The sequence below is a fragment of the Chaetodon trifascialis genome, chromosome 12, assembly GCF_039877785.1.
Source record: "Chaetodon trifascialis isolate fChaTrf1 chromosome 12, fChaTrf1.hap1, whole genome shotgun sequence".
NCBI classification, from domain to species: domain Eukaryota; kingdom Metazoa; phylum Chordata; class Actinopteri; order Chaetodontiformes; family Chaetodontidae; genus Chaetodon; species Chaetodon trifascialis.
In genome coordinates, this window is record NC_092067.1 from 14,314,501 (window position 1) to 14,330,663 (window position 16,163).

Here is a 16,163-nt window from a genome sequence, read left to right on the forward strand (position 1 = left end):
TGATTTGTGTCCAAATATCCAGCGTGTGCATGCAGCAGCGGAACAAAAGCAAGCTGGGGCCGATACAGATGTAGCTGCGCTATATATATGTTGTTTTTTTTTTTATTATTGCAAATTCTATATTTTGATTTGTGACAGCTGTGAAGAATTTAAGTCATTATTATGTTTGAATCCATCTAAATTGGACAAATCTTGCTACCTGTTATTCATTTTTAGGCCTAAAATGACACATTTTATTTGATGCTTTCAGTCTATAAAATGTAGACTCGAAAAACATTTTTTTTTAATCCAAATTTAAAAAATATATATCTCTTCAGTTTTTATCTCAGAAACACATTTGCTTCAATTGCTAAATGTGGCGCTTACGAGCTGAAATTTCAACTTTTTTTTTTTTTTTTCCTTTTACGTTTTATATTTAGATAAAATTCAAATTGGAGATCTAATTTGGTAGTTTTCACTATCTGGCCGTTTCCTTTAAGCCGCTGTTGCACAAAAGGAAATGAAAATAATTTCCCTCTATTGCCTTCTGGTCAATTTAACATCCTCTTCAAAAAAAAAAAAAAAAAAAAAAAAAAAGGGGGTGTCTGGATCAGATGCTTTTCCCTGACGTATTCCCAGTCGTGGACTCACGCTGTAATTATTCCCCGGCTTTTTCTTTTGAGAGTCGGACGCTGCACTGGGTAAGCACAAAGAAGTCAGAGAGCATCCTTGAACCCTTTCAATACGGGCCCACTGATATTCAAATAACATGCAGACACCGTTTGACTGCGCTGAGCAAAGAGCATTTCAAATTCAGCATTTGCATGTGACTCTTTGCCCCTTCCCTTTTCTAAAGTTTAAAAAACTGTTCCCATAACATCTCTGCGCTTTCTGGCAAAGAGAAAGAAGCCGTATCCCTATTCTCGCTCCGTGGATTGGTATGCAAATGAAAGCAGTTAATTTGGACAATTAGAATAAATATTCAGGGACCTTTGTCGTCCAACCCCCTTGGAAACCCCCCGATAAAGTGAAACTGAACAAAAGATGTCTCCGAGATTAATTAGATATTTGATAAGACACGAATCCCTAATCGCAAATACAAGACACATGGGGCTACGATGTGCTCCAAGTCATAATTAATACCGTTTAACAAGATTTTCATTTGGGCATGAAATGTTTTTTTCCGGGGCATTAAACATTGATTTATTCCATAGGGGAAATAGTGAAAGTGGAGGTAATATAGCTGATTTTAAGAAGAATAGCCTATTAACAGCACTCACGCTTTAAAATAAATTTCCAAATTAAATAAAACTATTTTTCAAAATTAAAACCTACCACAAATAATTAAACAAAAAAAAAAATGTATATATAAAATCTACAGCACACAATTCCAGCCTTTTTTAAGATGTTTTAATTACGATAAAATGAAAGTCTTATACGTGTGACTTTATACAGGTAAACATTTATATATAGATAATTTTTTTTAGCAAAGAAATAAAATGGTTAACCAAAGTTGAAAAAGCTGTGTACATACATATCCACAAAGTGCGTCGAAAAGTAAACTCCCTGATTTCCAGGATACCAACACGAATAAAACAATCATAGCCTAACATTTACATGAAAATAACACATAGTTTTAGTCGTCAATATACAAGATGGAACTCACATTGTCCAACCAAAGTTCAACAGGTTTCGCGCACCTTTAGCAAACATCCATTTCTTTTTCAAGTTGCCCCTAAAAATTCCCAAAGGCCTACAGTAAGACGCTCTGTTTTCTTTTGGATGGATTTACGAATGAAATACTCGCTACGCCTGTGGAGAATATGCTTTTTTTTTTTTTAGACTTTTGCAATCGCTTCTTGGAATATTTTCTCCTGTGCTGTCTGTCAAATAAGACCCGTTTTCATTGCTGTGCAGTTTTGAGTGTGGTTTGATTTTGGAGTGACGTCTCATTAGGGCTCGTCGTGAGGAGACGGATCCTTAACAGCGATTCTGGGATTTACCCCATCCAAAATAAGTTCTGGGGACTCGGACCTCGGGGTCTCCAGGTTGCTGGTGTCGGTGTCACTGTCGCTCCCCTTTTTGCCTCCGCCACCGGCCGTGTGCGTTTTGATGTGCTTGCTCAAATGGTCACTGCGCATAAAGCGCTTGTTACACACCGGGCAAGCAAACCTTTTCTCGCCGGTGTGGGTGCGCAGGTGTCTCTGGAGCTCATCGGACCGAGTGAACCTTTTGCCACAGAAAAGCCAGTTGCAGACAAAAGGCCGCTCGCCGGTGTGCCATCTCAAGTGCGCTTTGAGGTGAGACGTCTTTCCATACACTTTACCGCAGCCGGGAATGTGGCAGCTGTGGAGTCCCTTTCTCCGCAGGCTGGCCCCGGCGGGTCCCAGCCGCTCAGCCTCCTGGCAGTTCGGACAGTCACATGTTGCTCTGCCGGAGTACCGCCTGGACGACCTCGACGAGCTACTTATTCCTGAACTGCCACCAGAAATCATGGCGTTGGCGGCAGAAGCGTCTGTGTAAGTGGGGATGACTGTTTTGAAACCGTCCTGTGATAACAGGTGCTGGCTGGTGGACAGTAGATGAGACGCAGACGGGCTGATTCCAGTGGAGCTAAACGCCGAGTGGGTCAGCGAGGAGAAATCCGGGTTGTAGCCACTCAGCTGGGAGTGGATGGCTTGAGGCGTCCCGGAGTGCAGTGAGGTCTGAAGGGTGCTCGCAGGGTTCTGGACATCGAGCCACGACCCGGGATTAGTGTGAACGTCCCACCACGAGGACGCACCGTTGGCAACATCGCCAGAGATGGTCGAGTGGAAACCGGACTTGTACCACGACTCGTACGGGTGCGCCATCCCCACCCGCGGGTAAAGAGTCTCTGCGGATGTGTGGACTTTGGAGATAAACGCCGACTGTCCTGACTCTTGGGATGTGACGCTCGCAGAGTTGGAAAACAGACCGCTGTACTCTGTGGAAAATGCAGAGGAGGTCGGCGAGGTGGAGGCTAAGCAAAAGGCGCTGTTGCCTGTGCCACTGGTCGGTGTTAGTCCTGTCGATGCGCGGCTTGTTGCTACTGTGAAACCGGGCAGACTGGATCCCAAGTTGCAGCTGGAGGAGGATCTTTTCCACGGATGAAATCCACCCTTTGAGAAAGCGCTGGAGTCAGGCAAAGTTGTCAGGGGACTGGTGTTACCAATTTTGTTGCAAGTTGCAGCCAGCATAGCTAGAGGTGTAGTTCCAAACCGTGGCTCTTCCTGAAAAACACACACGCAGAAGTTGGACTTAAAACAGGTAGCAACACATTTTACTGAAAGATTTTCTTTCAGTAAAGATTTACAACAAAACAGGAATTCAACAAGTAAATAATAACAACCATTATTAGACGATAATTTGAGCTGAGATTAATGTGTTTGGAGAGAGGGGAGGAACGCCCTTTAACAGGAGTATAACATTAATAAAACAACGTACAAGTAATCAGGATTATTATTATTATTATTTAGAAATTTCCTCAGAATATTTACTGCGTCAGATATCAGGAGAGTTTACAGCCAGCAGAAAATACTCAAGTTCAAAGTTTGATCAGTTTTGGTCTATCGGCATTTAACTGCTTATTTTAACAACAAATATCACCAAAGCAAGTTAATTAATGGTAAATAACACCGTATAAACTAGAACTGTAAACTTGAAAGCAGGCGTGTTGATGCGGGCAGGAAACACTTTTTGTTACAGAGGAACGTAGGCTACAACAACTTTACGCGCAACTTTTGCGCATAAACACAAAGCTGGACTCACCCCAAGTATAGACGTAGCCATATCCAGGGTCTGTGCTGTGAGGAGAGTGTTCGCGATTTCTATGCTGTACGGCTCCAATTTGACTCAGGCTCACCGTGTTTGACTCAGGTCACACGGTTTCTTTCTTGGCTCGCAGCTCCCAACACTACCTAGTTGTAGAGAGCGTGTTCTTTGAAGTACAGCTGGCGAGGACGCGCAGCCAATCTGATGGCCGCATTCATGGCTGGGGATGAAGTCAGCCAATGAGAGACCCGACCGCAGACAGAAACACCAAAAACCCCGCCGTCAATCATCTGTTGTGCAGCCTCCGCTCAGACTGTCATACAAGACACGATTTTTTTTTTCTTTTTTTGAATGCATACAGTTATTTTTATGTATTCTCACACGAAGGCTCAATGTCTCCTTTCATTGCAGAATTGAGTCCACACGTCAGTTCTCCGAGAGGTAAGCTTTTCAGTCATTTTAAAGCGTTTGTGGATTGTGGTGACACTGTGTAGTTCCAGGTTTCCCTTCCGATATTCCAATATCCAGATCATGCGCAACACGTCATTGAGAAATAGTTGCTATTTAAGCACATAGTGTCCTGAGCGGCGTGCGAGCCGCTGCCGCCGCCGCTGATGGCTTTATCAGAAGAGTTGAGCATGCTGCTGTGTGTCACGAGACAACTCATGTTGTAAACGCTGCTTCCTGGACTCCTAAAGTGCTGCTGTTCATACTGGAAAATCACAGGTGGATGAAGTTCGGCGGAGTCCAGAAACAGCGCCGGGCTCACTCACGAAACCACTTGTCTCAGAATACACGAAGAAAAACAGACCAGGACTCGTAATCAATCAACTAACCTACAGTTTGTTTACTTCCAGTCTAAAATCTACGCGCGTCTGCGTCCGTGCGTGTGCTCGTGTTCGCGCGCGGCCGCGTCACACGCACCCCCCTCCCTTACTTATTAGGGGGAGCGCAGGTGAGGGGTTAATTAAAAATGACAGCTTGCTTTATCAGCGCGTGGAGTAGATGTGTTTTAAAAGACAAGTGTTTTCTAGGCGGAGAAAAAGTTTCAGCATCCGCGGGATGCTACCTGCTGCAAGGCCGCCAGTCATCTCCATTAAACCGATTCAACAGGGGCCACGGTGCCTGTCTTGTAGCTGAGGAATAAAATGTAATGCCAATCTAATTATTTGATTAAATCGCGGACAATTAACAAGACGTCGCATTTCAACAATTTTCTTAAACTCGCGACTCTTATTTTTTTCTTCTAATATCACAATCCAATAAGCCGGCACAGTCCATAGCTTGTTAAAACGCCCAGGGATAATGGCATAATGTAAAATTGACCTGCTCTGACGTGAATCATCATCCCTTTAAAAGTTAAAGCAATTTTCCAGAGAAAGGCTTGACCGAAAGATGTGCATTACAGTATTCAAAATGGACAAATAATGCTCCATTATAGAGTATGAATGCTGCCAGTCAACACAGGCGCAATTTGTTCAAATACTCTTTTTGCTGTAAAACCCCACCTTTGGAAGGGTGAATAAAAATCAGTCTCATCAAATGCTGAACGCCGCCAAGAAAATGGAATCATTTTTGCAATCATGACAATTTGGCAGAGTGCTGTTAACGGTATTAAATTTCTGTTCTACATAAACAAAGTTGATTGTCGCTATAGTAAGGCAAATTAATTCGAGCGTTACATGGAAATCAACGCACTGTGAGGACATTTCTTTCATTATACTTTCGAAATAAAAAAAAAAATCAGACAATAGACAGCCTTTAATTAAGGTCACTTTTTAAAAAAATTATAAATAATCATCGGTTTAGTCGCCCTTAATAATGGACAGATATCACAGTCTTCTGTCCGTTTGTTCAAATGTTAACACTCTCTGTACATGATTATTTGTGTCTTATTTTATCTTAATAAGGAGCAGTTGGCCGTTCACACTGGAATAACGATGCCTCTACGTCCTAACAAAGAAATCTACATCAGAATCACAGGATCTTCATGCATTAATAAAAATGCCTGTCTTTTTATGTGCCCTGCCTTACATTTACATGGAGGGAAATTTATTTGTCACAATAATGAAAAAGTAAGTGATTTTTCAGATGATGTTTGCTTGGGACAGAAGGGGAGAACATGATCCTGCCTTGTCATTCAAGTGAGAATTTCGAGTTGAATCTGTAATTCTGGACTCTATTCGGGTGCACTTCTCTGTGGCAATTAGGAGCCTATTACAAGCCATTAGATTGATCAATGTACCTTAAACAATGGGAATGATTTATTTGGTCGAACAAAACGCTCTGCGTCTATTGTGATGAGTCTAAGTGGGGGTGCATCCATCAACAAAAGATAAATGATTAATTCAGACCTATTCATTTAAATTCTTTCTACAAAGCCAGCCTCACTTGCCTCAAATCCAGATTATTAGAGCCTCATTTTCTGCATGTTAAACCAGACAGGCTGCTGGACTGGGCAATGGTTTTTGGTTGTGCCCCTGTGCGCTTTAATTTGTATTTCTGCTGAGGGAAGTTTATTTGAGGACATTTAACTAATTGTTGTAATTTCGTGTGCTCGTGTGGCTACACCTGTTTCTCTCCAAGGGGGTCGGAGGAAACTGAGTGCAAGGATGCTGTACTTTATTTCTGTGGTGCTGAAGCTGCACATTGTTGCCTGATGATTACGCTTGTATCATAGTCGACCAGAGGATGCTCATTAAATAGAAAAAGTGGGCACAAGTACGAAGATTTTCTCAAGATGCTTTTACTTACAGTGTCTTCCTTTTCTTACAGATATTTTTGGGTCGTAACATTTTTTCCTGTTCCCTTTTAAAACTGCAAATATGATGATAAAAAAAGTATTTATTCTTCATTTTATTAGCTTTAAATAACAATGTCTGTGTCTCATCTGCTGTCTCCCGTTGGCTCATTTTATTGCTTGCACTTTAAGGGTGCCAGGTCATCGTTTATTTTGGTGGCAGGTAAATACAGACCACAGCGAGGAAATAGAATTGATATACATTTAAGTGCACTGTGAAATAAACTGCTTGACAATGAGGATTTATTGCTGTAGGAAGTCGATAAGCTATAAAACAAGGGGAAATGGCCAAATTGCTTGGACCTGTCAGTATGGAGACGCAACTCGTGGATGTCTTCAGTTAGGCGACTGTCAAGACAGAGGATTTAAATGTTAATAGAAAGCAGGCAGCTGCTGACAACACAGTCAAGCCTCTGATAAAGATTAACTACACTTTCAATACACACTTTTCAACTAACAAATCCATCTAAGATTGATCTTACAGCAGCTCATCAACCTACATCAATACTATTGACAGCTAAATTTGGAAGTGCAGGTCAGCTTGCCAGCTTGCAGTGTCAACTTTCATTTCCAGAGGCTGCAGGTTCTATTTTGAGCGCAGGGAGCCAGCCAGTCAAAGTGCAGTCGACTGGTTTCATTTCAGGACTTAGCCCATTTTCTGTCAATGAATGTGTTTTTTTCTCTGACTTTGTGAGCTGTTGTGGAAGTCAGCAAAAACTTCAGCGTGGGAAATGGCTCCAAAGAAGGTGCACTTCATAAGGAAGAGCTCCACACTCAATAATTGGCATGTGTTGGAGATTATGTAATGACAGGTGCTTGTTCTGACTGCAGACGTTTCCACATTGTCTTTAGGGAAAGGGAGATGCACCAAAGCCACCGCCACTGATTGGAAGGTTTGGCACCTCACTGAAAATAGGAGTTGTTGGCCTGCCCAATGTTGGGTAAGTAGGGTTGTTATTTACATTGAGAGTGTCGCCTTCTAACCATTCACTCTGCAGGCACCGCCATGTGCTCTGTCCACATGTTAACTAGGTCTGCCTTCTACGATACCATAAATATAAATGCATGTAAGCCGAGCACAGAATGCATGACCAAAGAGTAGAAGTTACATTTAAAGAAACGTTGTACATACACAGACAACTTTAGACGTTAGCTGCATTTTTGTCTGAAGTTGTTCAAGTTCCTCCAAAATGAGTTTTATATTGAAAAAAACAAAAACAAAATGTAGCATGGTGAGTGTGATTTTAGCCAAAAAGCCCCCCAAAAAAGAAAAAAATCTGCTCTTGAGTGCCTGTGGAAAATATTTGAACGTTCCTTAACAACCTGAGGAGTGTTCCTAAGAGTGTTAAGTGTCTGGAACCACGTGTCCAAGGCTCAACGCCCCACAAGGGCGTCCCACCCCCGCATCTTAACTCTCTCTCTGTCTCAATAAAAGGGTGTGAGCCGCTCAAACCTTTCAAACATGATTTATTTTCTGTGGTGTTACAGCAGGTATGTGTTATGATTGAGGGTAGACGTATGGCTTCAGAGAGTCTTAGTACATCAAATGACAGAGTTTTAATAAAATAGTTAAAGTTCTGATCATTTTGGAATATATAGAGCGATTATGTATCAAGTATAATGTATCCTTCAATTTATGAAAGTGACTTTTACTATTACAGCAGTGTGTTTTCAATTACAGAGAATAGTTTATAATTCCATGAGACGTTGTATTGATGCGATTGTGCCATGACATATCTACATTTGAATAGATGTGTATGACAGCAAGCAAAAATGAACCTACCACACTGCTCTGAATGCAGAGAGGAATGTTACATGAATGAAAAGCATTAACAAATACCTACTTATCAGTCACCATGACATGTCAGGAAACACCCCAGACAGCTCTCCAGTCAACAACAGGGAAAACACACACGCTGCACACAATCACACACACCCTCACAGATTCATATCTTGGCCAGTTCAGAGCCTCCAGTTCAACTAACCTGCATGTTTTTTGAAGCGTGGGTGAAAATTCAGGAGGCAGGATTTTGAGGAAACTGTGTGAAATTCACTTGCATAATCTGCTTTGCACTCAGATGCGATCACTTCACATTTAGGAATTCGACATGGCTAGTTGCCCATAGTTGTTTGAAACATCTTGCAGGTAAAATCAGTGCCTGTGCTGCTTTAATGAAAAAAATTATGAAGGAGATTATTTGGAAGTCAAGCAGCCTTTCAACATTTTCAGATTAATCAAATAGTAAAATACAGAAAAAAAACCCACATAGAACTGAATGGCAATGAAGAAAGGTTCAGCGTCATAAAAATACTCTGTCGTGTCGTTACGTATTCTTTTTCATTGAGCTCATCTCGTCCTTTAAAACAGGAATATTTCTAATGGGCAAGAAATGCTTTGGTCTCTTGTAATTATGATGTAACCTTTTGTAGCTAACCTAAAACTCTTGCACAGTGAGCTGAAGGAATGCAGGCCAAAATGTTCACGTGCATAATGTTAGTGGTTGGGGTGTGTTAGAGGATAAATGCAAGTGAATGAAGTTCACAATGAGCATTTAACAGTGAAATTAAAGAGACAGTGCCTCATCTATAGAATAATGACACCATTTAGACCTGTTTCCTACAAGCCTTCACTGGGTGCCATCTCCTGGGAACTTTTTTTTTCCCAGCATGGCGAAGTCATGACCCGCCCTCCTCTGACTCTGATTGGCTGGTACTCGTTGGCTTAGGTTTAGGCATGAGGAGACTGGTAAGGGCCATAGTTAGAATATCAGGGTCAACAAATCAGAGGCATAGGGTGGGTCATGCCTTTGCCATCCTGGGAAAAAAATGTCTTCGCAGGAAAACAAAAGCTGGATTTACTGCATAAAGTCAAGCTGACTGGATCAGTCTACTCGTTCATTTGGAAATCAACAAAGAAAATATGTTATCACCATCTATGTTTTGTTAAAACTTAAACAACATGAAACCAACCCAATTAACTTTTAGAATTTCTGTCTGTATTCGTATGTCCTCAGAAATTTGGAAACAAGCGTGTTGTATCCTGCCTGTTGGTATCTGATGAAAACAGAAAGTGATTTGGTTAGTACCACTTTCCAACACTAGGGGAGCCTGGAGTGTCCTTTCTACAGACATGCACGTTATAGAGGTCTGTAAACTGGGCTTCCTCCCAGAAATCCTACTAGCCACTTTGACGAGGCTGTCGAAGTTGTTGTTGTTGGCCAAAGTGAAATTCTCATAACAAGCAACAATGCAGAACATTAAAACCAATTCAGTGAAACTTCTATAAGAGAGTCATCGTCTCAGAGGAGACTTTGAAAGAGCACAAAAGACGTTTTTTTGGAGGCAGCATTTGATTCAAAACACAGATTGTTATCAAGAACAATACCCGTGTATTCAGAGCTATCCACCAACTCAATGCCATCATCTTTGATGGTCGTTCGTACAGGACTAGTCTTTCTACAGCTGATTATCATGTCTTTAGTTTTTTGACACATTTACTTGGAGGAAGGACCGTGATTTTACTTTTCCCCTTTAAGAAGAATCATGCGCAAAATTTCTAACCTTGCAATATGACCATTTCTCTGAAATACGAACCTGTTTTATGACAAATGGAGAGTCAAACGGTGACTCAGTCTGAGAGATTATTATCAGTGAGGTGGACAACTTGACAGGAACATGTGCTGAATGGCCGCAGTGTATGTTAGGGGAGACACTGTCAGACAACCTGGTCAGACAAATCCACCATGTCAGCATCTGGCCAAGACCTTCAGCTACATCAGAGACAGAACGTAATCACGGGGCAGACCGTGACTTTCCCATCGCCCCCTTTGAGCCACAGTGATGGCATACCTTCTGCTCAGCTGACAGCTTTCTGAAGCTCCTTAAAACATTTTGACTCATTTTCACTAGAACTGTTGTTTTCAAAGCAGCCTGTAAAGGCTCGTGATGTTGAGTCATCATCCAGTTCCTGAAGCCACACATACTGTTTAATTGTACACATGCTGGGGGTATTTTTACACGACTCCTTTAATTAGATGTTTAAATACTGGATATTGATAGTGAGGGATAAACACTGTGCATACATTCAGTGTCCTGAAAAGTTCTTCACGTGTTGTGGTTCTTATGTGTTTTGCTAGATTTGGTAGCTTATTGCATAAAGATCCAACCCTCGGGTGACCAATGTTTTCATTTCTAACCCCAGTGAAAACCACAATTTCTTCCTGCTGTAAGAAGTTGAACTCACTGAGGTTGTGGTCTGCCATACCGCATTTGTGTCAAAGTGCAACTTGTCAACCCTCCTATGGTTCCTTCATGAATGAACCATGCTCAGATGCCAGCCTGCTGTTAGTTGGGCATAGCTGGCTGTTCTTCACACACATGGGAAACTTGAGAATGTGATTTAGATCCACCCTTGCAGCTATTTCTACGCTTACACCACAGCACATGTTCTGTTTACTGCCCTGCTCCCCCTTCAAAGGCACAAAAAAGTTTCGTCTCGTTCATTTAACCCCTTATTGGGATATACGGTACAGTAACGACAATATATGGTCTAAGGGCCTCAAGTCATTCTTAAACCATCCTCCAGGTCTCCTAGACTGAAGTGAGTTTAATAGGCACCTGCTTTAGCCTCAGTCTGTCTCATGAAAGTCTCTCGTCATGTCTCTGTGTGTGTAGCAGATGTAAAGTAAGAAGCCAGTGTGAACAATTAATCTCCGGATAATTACTTCCTGTAACTTGTGAATCTCTATTAACTTGAAGGTCCCAAAAGCCCAATTTAATATGCTCAATAAGTTAATATGCCCATATTTGGACACATTATATAAATATATATTTTACATTTCATTCATTCAGTGTGTAGATAGTGAGAAACAATCTAACAGTGTCATTATGAAACTGAATTAGGATAACCAAGATGATTAAGATTAGCAAATCATTCAACCACTAAAGCAAAGATTCTAGACTCCTCTGATATGAGCAGTTGTAATAATGCAAACATCAACCATAACAAGAGTTGTGTACGTTGACTGTAGCCGACCCTGCACTCTGACCCCTGTGAAGAAATGAATCTACACAGGAAAATGTGTGATTAGGGGGTGATTTTGATATATTGTGAGTGCACTTCTCGTCTTCCTCTTCCACTTTAACTTTGTATTTAGCACTTAATTTACCAAAGGAAAATGCTCTCTCGACCTCCTACCCTGGTAGAATTATTACTGACTATCATCTATAACTGCAGAGTTGATTAATTTTTATATGGTGAAAAACCGACATTAATTAAGAGAAACTAATTGCTCCACTTCATATTCCATCAATCCTATAATTACAAATGTTGGAAAGTCATTGCTACTTGTTTGTTTTTTGGCCAAGACACACTGCAGTTCCCTCCAGGTCATATGGGATGATGGGGAGCGCACACCAATCAAAAAGATCCTTCTCACTTGCATTTTGAAGGCCACAAAGTATACCTCTTGACATGATGATCGCACAATAATAGACATTGATGTGTACATGTCAGTATGGCTTTCCCATAAGGAGTTTCCACTGCTCGCTGGTGGAAAAACGCTCTAAAGTCTGGCTGCAAATTTCTCAGAAAACATGACTTTTCTCATTACTGACCAACATATTACGCTCTAATTACACATGATTTATTTGTAATTGTTCATATTATTCAGATGATTTTTACACCTGATGATGGACGTAGTGTTGCTGTGGATTGTCTTTCCTTCTTCCTCCAAGGTGACCCAAAGAAAGCCTTCAAGTACATTAGACAGACAATCTAGCTTTATATAAGGAATTAATGCCTGCCCTTTAGTAATCTTGGGCAATTTCATGCCTATAGGACTTAGCAAACAATCATTTCAATGTGAAGCACCGAGTGAGGGGGTAAAGATGGAAAGTCCTGGATTATAGTTAACTGCCGTGCCATTATTACTCTTAGACACTTGCCATTGTCTGTAGATTTTGAAGTACACTTGAGCTGCTTGTGCCATAGAAAATAAATCTCTCACTGATCACAACATGGGGCGGTGTTTGGCTGATCCTGTTCAACAGCTGAGATCTATCAGAAAATGTAATTTGCCCCTCGATTCCATGTACAATTGATCCATTATGGGATTATCTGACCTTGTAATTGGGTGTAGTATTTTTGATTCAAGTGCTCAAATATTCAATCTATTAGAATAACCTTTTTCCTTCATGTGCAGGAAAAAGCCAATCTTGCATAATTTACTGAAGTGTTTCAGGATCATACTATCGAAACCATTGGGCTCTGCACACCAGCACTTGTGGATGGATTGGCCTCACTGCTGTTTTTATTTTCAGGAAGTCAACCTTTTTCAACGTGCTGACAAAGAGTCAGGCTGCAGCTGAAAATTTCCCCTTCTGCACCATTGACCCAAATGAAAGCAGAGTGCCCATTCCAGATGAACGCTATGATTTCCTCTGCCAATTCCACAAACCTGCCAGGTATGGGGTCTCATCGTTCACCTATTATTCACACTTCAGATCTGTAGTCTCTGACGCTCTTCTTGCTATTGGTATGAGAAAACATATAACAATGTTGTTGACATGTAGCTACCAGGTCTGTATGATGTATGATTGCTGCTCTACTCCAAGGTTTTCTGTTAAGGAAAAAGCTGAGGCATCTGAACCTCCAACACCTGGTTATCATACGCATTTATAGAGGCTGTTAAAGCAGGTTGGATTCAGATTTGCTGTGCTATACTGACAAATTACTAGCAACATATCCTTTTTTTGGATGACAAGAATTGATATGTTGAACAGCACAGAACATTTCAGTGCAAGAAATTTAGTCACAAGAACTGAGCTCCTGCTTTTCAAAGAGCTGTATGAATCTCATGATCACGTTCGCACTCAGTTCTGTGCAGCTTTTGCTCTATATGTCCTACTCTGTAACTTAAACACACGTAAAACACATTCCACTGCTATAGATAAATAAATATACCACTAGACATTAAATGAAGAATAATGCCAGCTCTACAATACCTACAGGTCCACCCTATCTACCTCTAAGGGCTGCCAATGTTCCATATATGACTCTTATTTAAAGACAATCCCATGAAAAGACCTAAACCAGCCGTGAATCCTGTTAACAAATATGTTCAAAACTGTAACCAAACCAAAACTGTAGCAGTAACCTCAACGATTTCTCAGTATGCCTTATTTTGAAATTCTAGCCTGACTTTGCATATAATTATTATTATTATTATTATTATTATTATCATTATGCTATTTATTATAGACTGCAGTGAGAGCAACGGTGAACATGGTGCAAGAACAAAAGATCCTTCCAAGTCAAATACATCAGTTTGAAAGTCATCCTGAGGGTCAAAATAGGAAAGTCGTGTCCACATACATGAATCCTATAGGTTAAACTTCATGACTATTTCACAACACATAAATGAGCCACACACAGGTGACATGTTCATTAATTACTTATATTAAATTTATTAGTCAGTCTGGCATACACTGACCTAATGCTGTTAATTCTAGAGCATCAAATGTTTTTCATGCTCAGCTGAAAACAGCCACCAACAAAGGCACTAGTCCCTGTGGTTTGAGTAATGTTTGCTAAATCTACAGTGTTCAGCTGTTTCACTGAGCCTTTTTTTAAAAAATGACTGTTTTTAAAGGTTTCCTTGAAGCTAAGTATTGGGAGATGGACAATAACACAGGATTGTTTTTGCTTTGTTTTTTTCTGAGAATTGTTGACAATAAGAAAAATATAGAATACCACCAGCCTTATCTTTTACGATGTCCACTTTGCATTAAAACTGCTTCACTTATTTTTTGTTTTGATTAAACTCCACAACAGCATGTTTTGTGGGCTATAATTTGAGGTAGTTTCGTATTAGAATATGGGAGCAATCTGTTGAAAACTCATTACATTCTAATGCAATCGACAGCAACATCATAAACTAAGTCTACTTGGCACTTTTACTTGCAGCAAAGTCCCAGCATTCCTTAATGTCGTTGACATCGCTGGCCTGGTGAAAGGTGCTCATGCTGGCCAAGGCCTGGGAAATGCCTTCCTGTCCCATATCAGCGCCTGTGACGGCATCTTCCACATGACACGTGAGTCACAGGCTGAGGTTTGCTTCCTCTCATAGGATTTCCTCAACAAATCACAATAAACCTAAACATGCAGTTCTGTCTCATTTACTGTAAACGTACTGTAGCTAAAACCCAATCACAAGAATAAATAAATGAAAAAAATAAATCTGAATAATATATATAATGAATAAAACGATATTAATAATAATGAAACATGTTGGCACTGCACTTTTCTGCAAAGCGCAAATATGTTTAAAGTTTAAATTTCTTTTATTCAAACTAAGTTTCTTTATGTTTCTACTTTCAGTTTTATGTCGTGGCTACGCTGTGGTTAAGGTCTGGTTAGGTTTAGGCATAAAAACTACTTGGTTAGGGTTCAGAAAAGATCACGTTTTGTCTTTTTGTCACAAACACAGCAGGAAAAAGACAGTGTCTCATTAAGAATACCCAGTTTTGTCACCTAAAAGGCGACTCGAACAGTAGTCTGCTGCAGCAGTCGTCGCGCCCAGCTGTATACTCAGAGGTAGGTTTGATACCTATTGTAGAAACACTGACATGATATATATGAAGTATACAAATTGAATGTAAGCATGGTTTGCAGAAACATGCAACGCCAACATTTTGTTCTGGTGACTGCTGGTAGCTAAAGCAGTTGCATAGGCAACATTTGGTACTTCTACTAAAGAAGTAGCATTTTGAGAGCAAAGACCTTAGCAGTGCTGTATCTTCGCTCCAGTGTTAGTGGAGCATCTTGTGTGATGGGTGCCAAGATCAACATAACTGTCAGGACTGATGAAGTCAAACCAAACCTCACATTCCTACTGGGAGGCTCCCTGAATGAGAATCACAGAAGTGGGACGTGAAAGGGTCTGTGCCTGGTTTAGGCTTCACACAGTGAGTAGCACATTCTGAGGTTTGGAAATATTACAGAAGAAGCACCAAATGATACTATAATGTGAATTCTCGTGCCACTTTTGATTAAGTTTGGGTAGGTGGAGGTAAGTAAGTTATTAATAAACACATCATGAGAATGAATGTGTCCTTTTCTTTTGCTTTTTGTTTGTTACACCCTGACATGTACCATTGCGGTGGCTGATAATCCAACAATAGCAGTCGTAATGATAATGAAAATAAAGTATATCTGCTGTGATTTGAAGTTCTGCCCTCTGTTACTTTGTGAAGTACAGATGTGTTTATCTCAGCAAATTAAGTCCCCCCCCCACAAGGCTTCACTTTCCAGGTCTCCCTTTGTCTCAAGTTCTCCTGTGTCTCTGACATGGTCTTTGTCTTACACAATTTAAGCGTTACACGCTAGAATAATTCAAATTACAGCACCTGAAATGAATGCAGAGGGCCTTTTAGAAATAGCTGAATTTGTTTACTGATTGTATGCTGTTATTGACTTTCCCACTGTGTGAAAGGAGCTCTGATTAGAGAGTCAGTGGTGGCAGGCATGGAACGGCCGAATAGAAAGGTTTAAGATTACGGCCATTTTCCTATATTGTTTTCTAAGTTGTCT

At 40.7% G+C, this 16,163-nt stretch overlaps 2 protein-coding genes across 2 annotated transcripts in view; one reads left to right on the forward strand and one right to left on the reverse strand.

Moving 5' to 3' along the window:
• Positions 1 to 1,381: 1,381 nt before the first annotated feature.
• On the reverse strand, positions 1,382 to 3,915 carry sp9 (sp9 transcription factor). The gene is made up of 2 exons (XM_070976056.1): positions 3,769 to 3,915; positions 1,382 to 3,230 (listed from the first exon to the last, which is right to left on the reverse strand). The coding sequence occupies exons 1-2, from the start codon at positions 3,787 to 3,789 to the stop codon at positions 1,932 to 1,934; spliced, it is 1,320 nt and encodes a 439-aa protein (XP_070832157.1). The 5' UTR covers positions 3,790 to 3,915; the 3' UTR covers positions 1,382 to 1,931.
• A 183-nt stretch (positions 3,916 to 4,098) lies between these two features.
• Positions 4,099 to 16,163, forward strand: part of LOC139340203 (obg-like ATPase 1) — a 46,272-nt gene continuing 34,207 nt past the window's right edge. The window contains exons 1-4 of the mRNA XM_070975923.1: positions 4,099 to 4,212; positions 7,424 to 7,512; positions 12,893 to 13,036; positions 14,538 to 14,665. Coding sequence (XP_070832024.1) covers positions 14,659 to 14,665 — 7 coding nt within the window. The 5' untranslated portion in view covers positions 4,099 to 4,212; positions 7,424 to 7,512; positions 12,893 to 13,036; positions 14,538 to 14,658. The remainder of the gene's footprint in view (positions 4,213 to 7,423; positions 7,513 to 12,892; positions 13,037 to 14,537; positions 14,666 to 16,163) is intronic.

Coding starts and splice junctions, on each gene's coding strand:
- sp9 (XM_070976056.1), bottom strand. CDS start 3,789: ATGGCTACGTCTATACTTGGG. Junction 3,231..3,768: donor TGGCTACGTCTATACTTGGG/GTGAGTCCAGCT, acceptor TGTGTTTTTCAG/GAAGAGCCACGGTTTGGAAC.